The sequence below is a fragment of the Blennius ocellaris genome (assembly GCF_963422515.1).
Source record: "Blennius ocellaris genome assembly, chromosome: 21".
In the NCBI taxonomy this organism is placed as follows: domain Eukaryota; kingdom Metazoa; phylum Chordata; class Actinopteri; order Blenniiformes; family Blenniidae; genus Blennius; species Blennius ocellaris.
The window spans coordinates 15,120,359-15,131,450 of record NC_137670.1 but is presented as its reverse complement, the minus strand read 5'-3'; the positions used below and the strand labels follow the sequence as shown (position 1 = coordinate 15,131,450).

General features: G+C 39.9%; 1 protein-coding gene across 1 annotated transcript; it reads left to right on the top strand.

The window, feature by feature from the left end:
- Positions 1-3,132: 3,132 nt before the first annotated feature.
- LOC308145883 (carbohydrate sulfotransferase 3-like) lies at positions 3,133-10,835 on the top strand (the record flags this gene model as incomplete). Its single annotated transcript, XM_080517474.1, has 4 exons — positions 3,133-3,213; positions 3,906-3,983; positions 7,032-7,060; positions 9,773-10,835. 4 exons carry the CDS (start codon positions 3,133-3,135, stop codon positions 10,833-10,835), a joined length of 1,251 nt encoding a protein of 416 aa, XP_080373600.1.
- Positions 10,836-11,092: the final 257 nt, after the last annotated feature.

Here is an 11,092-nt window from a genome sequence, read left to right as displayed (position 1 = left end):
CTTCATATTGGTGCGTCTACAATGAGCTTGATTTCTGCATCTCTGCAATGATTCAAGGTAAATAAACATTCCATTAAAATCTTGATTTGTTCCCGTATGAACTGTGATTAAGACAATATACGTTTTCCAAATGGAATCAAATGTGACATATAAATATATATATATATTATAATATAATATAATATATATTGTATATATATAAATATAAAATATATAATTTACATTTTATATACAGTACACACACACACACACACACACACACACACACACATATATATATATATATATATATATATATATATGCAACTATATATATATATATATATATAAAATGAAAATTGTCAAGTAAACCTCGGAGGTAGCTGTGTAGCGGAGGAGTACTGGGTTATTTTGGTTGAGTATCCACCCCAATACTTTGGGAATGATTATTAGAAAATAGTATCCTGGGTTGCCAAACTGAAGAAATAATGTTTGTGATAAGAGCAGCTGTACTTATTTAATATATGTGCAACACTTTTTTACTAAATAATTTTGGGAGTCTTTCTTTAGTATTTTATTCCTATAGAACTAAGTGGTCCTTGTTTTTCCATATTTTCCGTGGTAATTTTGTTTTTGGTTGGGAAACGGACCTTGTTCTCTCAAGAGGATCTCATAAATACCAAGGCAGTGATGGTTGTGGTTCATTTGACCACATTCCCAAACACATGAAACATTTTTACAGTATTCCTGGCTATTGTGCAATATATTAGATTTGCTTTTAATTAATTTCAATGTAATTAGTTAGATATCAATCATGTCATCGTTGACATTCTGTTATTACATTTTAGCTTTTTAAACTGCATATAAGTAATTTTGTCAAATGTTGTGTTTGTGCTGAAACAAAGTAATTGTGTGCAAAGGGACTATAAAATGTATATTCTGTGCAGTCAGGCCCGCTCCTCCCGACACGCAGAACACGCGCTGTGCGGAGGGCCCCGCCATCCATTCGGGGCCCCATTTTGCGCAAGTGAATTTGAATTTCCCTCGGGATCAATAAAGTATCATCATTCTCTGCAAATGCGCAAAGGATGCGCGTGCATTTTGCCGAGAGGCGCGTAGAGCACCGCCACCAAGTCAGTCCGAGGCCGTAGAGAGAGAGAGAGAGAGAGAGAGAGGGAGAGAGAGAGAGAGAGAGAGAGAGAGAGAGAGAGAGAGAGAGAGAGAGAGAGAGAAAGAGACGCAATGATTGACAGCGCGAAGCGTCACCATCTGACCAATCAGCGGTCAGATGGGCCGGCAGGCAGTTGTTTACAGGTAGAGAGGAGAGAGAGAGAGAGAGAGAGAGAGAGAGAGAGAGAGAGAGAGAGAGAGAGAGAGAGAGAGAGAGAGAGAGAGAGAGAGAGAGAGAGAGAGAGAGAGATGGCTTCCAAACGTCAATATGATCCGGGAGCTAGCAAAAGAAAGAAAAAGTCCAAACAAGAAGAGGCTCGTGCTTCACTTGAAGGTGGGATGTTGTTGAAATAAAAAACAACAACTTTGAGGCATAAACTGTTTTTTTCAGACGTAAAGTTCTTGTTCCACTGTTGATAGAGGCTGTTCGTTTGATTCGTTAGTCATTGTAATTTTTTATTATTATTATTATTATTATTATTATTATTATTATTATTATTATTATTATTATTATTATTATTATTATTATTATTATTATTATTATTATTATTATTATTATTATTATTATTATTATGTTATTGGAAGGGGGGCCCTAAAATAAAATCCTGCTTAGGGCTCCCACTTGGCCTGAGTGTAGTATTTCCTTTACATTTCCAGCTGCATTTGCTTTAAAATAAAACAAATCTCCATGATTTAATTCAATGAACCTTGGAAGATTCACCACAAACGTTTTAGGGAAAACAAAAGTTCTATCGGGTTTATTTTCAAACAACACATCAAGACATCTTTCAAAGCATTTTAGAATGTCTTGATAGAAACCTCAAAACAAGAAGTGCAACATGAAGTGACAGAGTTAAGAACCAGAGACTCAGCGTCCTCTATTGACCAGCGCCACTGGGGGGTGATAATAAAACTGATCCTTACGCTGGACAAGAAGGTCCTAATCAGAAACACCAGCTCACTTTATCAAACACAAAATGCTGCTTTAAACCACATTCCCACTGATCAAGAGAAGAAATCGTGAATTTTTAAGACATTAAAACTTTATTTAAGCTTTCCAACACAATTTTTGAAGTGGTCTTGAAGAGCTTGAACCCCCCCCCCCCCCTCTCTCTCTCTCTCTCTCTGCTTCCTCTCACAAGTCTTTCTATCATAGCTCTGGTTCGTGCTCATTTTTCTCTCTCCGTCCTTTGAACGGATTCCCTTGCTTTGTCTGCTCTATCTTTTGCCGCCTGCTCTCTCTCTCTCTCTCTCTCTCTCTCTCTCTCTCTCTCTCTCTCTCTCTCCCTCTCTCTCTCTCTCTCTCTCTACTTACAACATGTACTTGTTTTTTTTCTTTCTTTTTTTAATCTCTCACTACTACAATAAAGCACCCTATGGATCCGCACGCTGCACAAGGTGCCTTTATTTTACACTGACCACCTGCCGTAAAAAATGTCTGTACACACAACTGAATATTATGTTTTTGTCCCATATTTGTAATTAGACTCGACTCTGCTCTGTATTCACAGCGTGGAATCCAGCGGCCTGCCAGCAGGGGCGTTTCTAGACCCCCTGGGGGCCCGAGGCAAGAAGGACTATGGGTTCTCCCGGCCCCAGAAGAATGATGAATGAAGTCCAGGATGACAGGTCAGTAAAGAAATACTTTATCAAATAATTAACATATAAGATGCATATTTCAAACTTTACACCCAATATTTAAACGTGCAAAATTTTAAATATGATAAAACTGCAACCAAGCACAAAAAGAAAATAATCAAACAAACAAAAAAACACAAATTGAAATCAGGGCCCTGGGCAGCGGCCTGTTGCCTCCCCGGTGTGACGCCTCTGCTCCTCCCATCATATAAACGCGCCTCCAGCAGCAGGCTGCAGGACGTCTGACGCAGACAGTCGTCCCTCGGTTAAATGGATTAAGTACTTTCTGTAAAAAAAAAAACAGCCGATGTGAAAAATATCTGCACTTGCAATGGAAAGACGTACATGGATGGAAAACTGCAACAGTACCTGGACCAGCGTGGCAGTTTTCCTGCTGAAAGCAGCGGCTCCCTGGACGCAGACCAAGTTTGTGTCCCCGTCGGTCTCGCCCTGATTTCTGCACTGCTTTTGCTTCTGTCGTCTTTAATGTGAGGAGCTGCACACTGTGCAACATGTGTCCCAGTCATGTGGGGAGAAGAAATTCTCATTCAACACTTTGCCGTTTAGATTGAAACTCATTGGATTTTTAACTCACCTTTGCGTGGTGGAGCGGCGCTCCTTCTGGAGATCCATCTGAGCCTCCTAATCTATAGTTGTTCGCCAGAGATTAAAAAAAAAAAAAAAAAAAAAAAGGTTTTCCTCCTACTCAGAAGATTCTGTCACATCTGTATGGTCTGACCCATTTTAGACAACTGTGTCCGAACCAAAAGGTAAAAACACAGACTTTGTCCATCTTTAAATTTGCAGGACCTAGAGTCTGAATCTTTGTCGGTCTCAATTGGAGATTTGAGGTCAGTTCATTGTTGATAAACTGAAGGAAAGCCTCGGGTCACGTTTGACTTGCACAAGAATTAATGAACTTTTAATGGAGTTTACAGCTGCGCTTCTCATTTAAATCGAAACTTTAAGCCGTGAAGGGGAGATAGTGTGATGGGAAGGAGGAGGCGGTTGTACCTGGTAACAGTATTGTGAATCATGAGCTTCTCGCACCGCTCAGATCCCCCACATGAGCAGAGCCGCGTGCTTGCCGCTGTATATGAACCCAAACTCGTCTCCAGATGTTCCGCGGAACCACGCAGGACGCTCCGGTGCGCTTTTACGCTTGGGGCCCGTCGCTGTCCGAGGAGCTGAGAAGAGTAAGGAAGGAAGGAAACTCTCTGAAAGACAGAGCGGTTCAGCTGAGCAGCTACAGGACCCAGCTTGGCTTCACCAATTACATTTGCTTTATCTGACTTCTATTTTTTTTCCTTCTCTTTTTGAAGACGCGCAGACCAGAATTGAACCGTGTTTCCGCTCTCTTAGTGTAACTATTTGCAATATGTATTTGTAAATATGACAGCGACAGATCACTAATTGTGAATAAAAGAAGTTTTATCACAGGAGTCGGTCACGGAGCAGTTTGTGCCTGCGAGTCGGTCCTTGTCAAGTGTGCAGGTGGCTGTGTTTAGGGACGGGCACGTTTCCTCAGTGACCTTTGCGCCTCCACGTGGTTCATAATACCTGCTGGTCCTCCTCGGCTATGACCTCGACTCCCAGCGCCGCGGGCGTTTTCTGACGATATTGCAGCCCGTTGGACGGCGAGCATCCCAGGACACGGCAGAGGGAGAAGGTGGCCTCCGCTGGGTAAATATTACGAATTCATATTACAAATATTCCATATGCATTTGCATAGACATACAAAAATATATTTGCTAGTTGCTCTGTTCAGTCTAACTTTGGCATACTTACCTCCATGCTTGGTGTCAAGATGTGGACTTATATTGTCTCTTTGACAACCGACACGCCTCAGAACACAAAAGACAAACCGATTTTTGTCCTTGAAGCACAAACATGTATTTGCCTTTTCATCGTTCATGAAACAGCCTCCATCTGCATCCATTTTTCTCTTCCTGGACATTTTGTCATCATTTGTATTTCTCAATTCTATTTGTTGAAAATTGCATTGATGTTTAGACACTGCAATCTTCACAGGTAGTATATATATATGTATATATATATATATATATATATATATATATATATATATATATATATATATATATATATATATATATATATATATATATATATATGTATATATGAATAATCAGAAACAATGACATATTCCCAATAGATGCACACCCCAAGGCTTGCTCTCCTGTACTGCATGTGTATTGGGATCCATATGATATTTATTTTGAGACAATCACACCTTTAAGCCCTCGCTGGCCACATAAAATAATGTGGAGGGCCACATTTGGCCCGCGGGCCTCGAATTTGACACAAGTGCTTTAAGACATGCAGGAGAAGAGCCAGATACCAAGGATGTCAGGTTTAGTGGAGTTTCTGCATGGTAGAGGGGTTCCAGAGGAAGCCATTTCATTGATAGAGGAGCAGAAGGTGAGTGAAAATGACAAGTGTTGGTATGGTGCGTGGTGTTTGTAAATAAGGAAATGACTGCAGATATGTTAAATGCTGATGCGAGCTCGCTCATAGCATGTTCATTCTATAAGCGTTTAAGCATTAAATGCTTGGGCTACTGGACAATATCCATGGTCTATTGCGGCTTGTCATTTTGTCACAGTAATTTACTGATATGCTGCTGGCTGTCTTCTCCTGTGGCAGTGTTGCCTGTCTCTAGTGTAGGGGCAGGTTGCTTTGTTGCATTACAGTTCTAAATAACAGTGGGGCAGTAAGAGACACACAAGATTATCAGTGTATCAGTGTATTATCAGTGTAAAAAGTTATGACAGCGTCAATTTTTACACCTGATTTAGGAGCACAATAATATTACAACTTATAGTGTTTAGTTAGTTTTTTTTAAGGGGAGGAGGGCTGTCTGTTTTTCTATTTTTCTTTGAATAGAGGCTTTTCCCCCCAACCTCAGCAGCAGCAATGGAGTGCGACAAGTAAAGTTAGTGACACTGGTCTACACCAGGCAGTGGTTCTTTTCGTTGGGTCAATGCTGTCTACGGCATCCCGTCTCACACAACTGTGTTAATATCACTGCAAGTTTTATAAAAGTAGATTGTGTAAATACTGGACACCATGTTGTTGTACACACAAACTCTATTTGTGATCGGCTGTCCACTACATGTTATGTGCAAATAATTCTGACGAACTCACTTAAAAAAAGAACAACTAAGCAATCACTTCCACATGTATGCATGATCACATTGGGGAAAAAAATGCATTATCTCATATTTCTTTTCCTCCTCTGTGCAGATCGGCCAAGATGTCATCGTACTCGCGGATGATGCAATTCTGGCCAATTACATCCCTTCCTATAGTGACCGAATTGCTGTCTTCAATTTCAGGAAGCGACAGCCAATTTAGTTGTATCCGACTTATAAGATATACAAAACAATTATTTAGGAATTTGAATTAATAGTTAAAATAACTAAAATCAGCAAAAGTTACAGTAAAGCTTGAAGGATTTTGGAGTTCTTGACACAGAACAGGTCGACATTCCATTCACCTGTGTGCACATCAATAACACAGCAAGTAGGATTCCAAATATATTTAGTTACAATTAAAACAAATAAAACAGATTCGAATTACCTATATCCAGCTCGGTGTGGAGGTGTGTGTGAGCCTGAGGGGGGAGAGAGAGAGAGAGAGAGAGAGCGAGAGAGAGGTGGAGGGAGCGTATATATATATATGGAAATCTGCTACCTTACTTTGAAGTGTTTAATCAGAACTAATAAATAAAGGTCAATTTCTCTTTGACATAATTTTACAGGGCTTTCTTTTGTTAAAGGCTGTCGAATTCAATATTTACAATGTTTTGTATTTAATACTTGAACCTCTCTGAGGTTCCTTTCGTTTCAACTTGCAGCATGGTCTGTGGTATAATTGCTGATGTTCTCCATCGTTCAACTTTCTGCACTAGAAACCACGTGAAGACGCTGAAAGCCACATTGAGCTGCTTTGAACATGGATGTTCACACAAAAGAACACAGGATGAGTGTTTTTATTGTGAAAAGAGTTTATGTTCTGTCTTGCTTTTAAGTGGGGAATCACCTGTGGACAAAAGCAGTTCACCCTTATATGCATTTGACTTATAAAAAACTTTATGTATGTCTCCGGCTGCATCATCTCAAAAGTGAGAATCTGTACAGAAAAGCTGCATGTACAAAATACTCTCATTTTAGTGTTAAAGTTGTAAAATCCACGTTTAAATACAGCTTCGTGTGGCTTTCTAGCTTATTGATATTTCCCTCATTGTGGACTGGTGAGTCGAGCCAAACGTAAGAATGCATTTTAATGTAATGGCGCCATCCAGAGGACAAATACATATTTACTTTTACAGGATTTCTAAAAGAAAGGAAAAGTTAGACCGAATTGCTGTCTTCAATTTCTGTAGAAGATTCCTCTGAGCACGATAGAGCCCTTCATGTTTGCTTTGCACAAAAATGCCTGCAAACTGCACTTCCGGCTTTCTTTCAGTAACAAGGAAATACTTGCAATTTTAGCACATTACAACCAGACAGTGATAAGCATCAACACTTTAAAGAGAGTTTGCAGAAGACTTGGTCTGTTCAGGAGGAAGAACCAGTCTGACTTGGAAGAAGTGTTTGCTTTTGTCCAACATGAAGTCACGACCAATGGACAAATGCATGGTTATCGCTGGTTACATCTTCGTGCAGTTCAGCGAGGATTTGTTGTTTCACAAGACACCATAAGATGCAACATCAAACTGGTTGATCCACAAGGTGTAGAACTGAGAAGAGCACGGTGCCTGAGGAGACGTCAGTACACTTGTAGAGGACCAAATGCACTTTGGCAAACATAAAAAATAAAGAAAGAGAGAGAGGGGGAAAGAGAGAGAGAAGAGAGAGAGAGAGTGTATTTTGGAAAAGATGGGCACACATTTTTTTGAATAGAAAATAAAAGCTTTATTTGCATTGTACCTTTGATTCTTTAAAAAAATCAGTGTTCGACGCCTGATTGGTTACTGAGTTTTGATTTAGTTCAAAACTTGTTAAGTGCAATTTGTGTCTGCTGTGTATAAGATGTGTCAATACACTGAACAGATGATACATAGTATTCTTACTTGTCTTTATTTTTTTTTGCTGGTGAAGTAATCCAAAAGTAACTAAAAGTACTCTGGTACATTACTTTTTAATTTTGGTACTTAGAGTAAGTTACTGATTACATTTTTAGTATCTTGTCATTGTAACGGATTACAGTTTTCAAGTAACCTTCCCAACCCTGTTAATATGTGATGGTTGATCGTATCAAAAGCCTTTTTGAGGCTGATGAATATTCCAATTATATATTGTTTGCTGTCGTTAGATCGATTGATTCTGTTAATCCCAATTAATGTTGTGCTGTTTGATCTGAAACCGTGCTGTCTGTTGAACAACGCTTTGTGAACCTTTGTTCAAAAGGGTATTTTTAAACATGTTTATAAACGATAAAACAATTTCCTTATTCGATCGTTGTTCAGCCATGCTTTTCTGACGCTGATATCTTTTTTGAGTGGCGCTGTCATTCACTTAATTGGGCGTGTCCTTGCACAAAATCATGTGGGTAACCAGTTCCAGTCACAGAAACTAGTCCACCTGCTCTATAGTATGAAGGAAGTAGTCTTGAAGGATAACGAGCTAAGTTCTTCATCTAAGGAGTCACGTTTTCATCCAAGGCCGACCAACTTCTTGGATTAAAAACCAATTTGTTCAGACACTGCAGTTCGTCCTACATGGTGAGTGAATATATTGTTCTTTACCATTAAGAATGAAATATCTTGGTATCAGATGTTTGTTATAATGCTTGAAATGTTTTCAGTCTCAAGAGCTACCACCTTTTGATAAAAAAGACACTCCATTGAATTGAAAAAGTTCTTCACTCAGAAAGTATTAGAAGTATAGTCGATACTTAATTACATTTATTTGCACTGTCAACAGCAGATATCCAGTCCAAGTGACCTACATTTAAAGGACATTCCAGAGAAATAACAAAGCAAATAACATTACAATATGAAGCTTGAATGTACTTCAGAATGTATTTTCTCGATTTAAACAGAAGTTATTGGCCACAAATTTGCAGATGACAATATTTCATATGAATTCAAATTGTGGGCATGCTCAGTCGAGATTTAAAAATTAATAATTGGTTAAGAGATTATGTAAATTGTACTTCCATATGAGTAAATTAAATAGCTACTCAGAAATCCTCAATTTCAATATTTTTGAGATGGTAGCTGGTTTTGTCTTTAATGTGGGCCCGAGCAGAGCTGGGCAGGTCCCTACTGGAATGGAATGAATTATAATGATGATGATGATGATGATGATTGTTTTAATTATTACTATTGTACTCTCTACTTATGTCACCAGAACTGCTGCATGTTGTTGGCTTAAACCAGCTCAGCAGTGCATGAACATTTGATTTTCTGCTAAAATTCGAAAATGAGTCCGAGTAATCAATCCAAGCTATCGTTTCAGGTGTTTGAAGAAATTCAAAAAACAAAGAAAGGTTGTTTAACCACTTTATCATGGTAAAGTTTTAATTCTCCAACAACAGTGACACTTTAATGGCAAGTTAAAAGTAGATGCTCCACAGTAACAATCAATTTGCTTACTGCTGTCCTGAAGTGCAAAATATGTAACTGACATGGTGATGCTTTTTTCTTTTTTTTATTGACAGGGAATCCAATTGGCTGGATAGCTCTTTAAGAAGACAACTGGAGGTGGCCTGCAAGTCACGCAGAGCCTTTTCTGAAGCATAGTGAGCTGAAGCTCCATCCCAAAATGAATATTACGTATAAAAGAGTGGCTGTCGTCTCGGTCATACTTTGTGTCATTGTGTCATTCTACTGTGGACTGAATGTTTTATCAAAGTAAGTCTTTTTAGTGAAGCACTGATTTCTGCCAATTATTTCATCTCTTGAAAGCTTTTCAACTAAATGTTACAAGGAAGTCTCTAACTTATCATTACCTTCCAGGGTCTCAGACAAGCAGATCCTTCCGGACCACGGGGGCCAGAAACACCTTCTCCTATTAGCCACCACCAGGACAGGCTCCTCGTTTGTGGGTGAACTTTTCAACCAGCAGAGAGACAACATGTCTTATCTCTATGAGCCACTCTGGCACGTGGAAAGGAGACTGACTCTGCATGGAAAAATCAATGTGACAGCGACAGACAGGGCGTACCCTGATGTGCTCAGGCAACTCTTCCTGTGTAACTTCTCCCTTCTCGAAAGCTTCATGGAGCCTCATCCCGTTAACCACATTACGAGAAGCCTCTTCCGTCGAGAGTCCAGCGGCTTTCTGTGTGACGAGCCGGTCTGCAGACCGCCCACCAAAAGACCCTCAGAAGCAAGAGGCTGCGGAGGCTGTGGACCCCTAAACTTGACCAAAGCTTCTGAGTCCTGTCTGCAGAAGAAGCACAGGGTCATGAAGGTTGTAAGAGCACACCATTTTCACAGTCTCCAGCCTTTAGCTGAGGACACAAGTCTTCATATCAAATTCATCCAGCTGGTTCGGGATCCTCGGGCCATAGTAGCTTCACGTATGGTGGCCTTTCACAGTTACAAGAACTTGAAGAACTCGGCCAAGGGTGAGGATGATGCCTCCGTAGAAAATGATTTGAAGGAGCTGAAAACGAGATGTGACACCATCAGGCTTTCAGCCGAGCTCGGTCTCAGCCAGCCGCCGTGGCTGCACAGGCGCTACATGTTGGTGCGATTTGAGGACGTCGCTCGCTTTCCAGTTCAGAAGGCAGCAGAAATGTACCAATTTTCTGAAATCCCTTTCACCCCACAGATAAAATCCTGGATTCTGAATAACACCTCAAAGGAGACTCGGGGTGTTTACGGGTTGCAGAAAAACTCCACCCAACATATCGATAAATGGAGGTCCCAGCTACCCTTCAAATTAGTTGAAGTTATACAGAAAATTTGTGAGCCAACTATGAGGCTTTTAGGGTACAAATTTGTGACCAGTGAAAAAATGTTAAAAGACACGTCTATTAGTCTTGTTGAAAACAAAGATTTCAAAGTTTTATAGACATGAACAGAAGTTAACCACTAACAAAAGACATACTTAACTTCAATAAGGCAATACATGATATCATGATAATTGTTTTATCCCTATACAGAGTTGTACAGTTTCAGATAATGTAATTTTATTTATGGTCGGGTGAGCAGAGGAGTTGAAGAGTGAAGGCCCCTGGTTGCAGGCCTCTGGTGTTAGCTGTATGCTAACACTGGGTGAGCTGAGCTGCTGGGACGCAGGAGAAGACTCAGGTTGAAAGTTTGTGGATT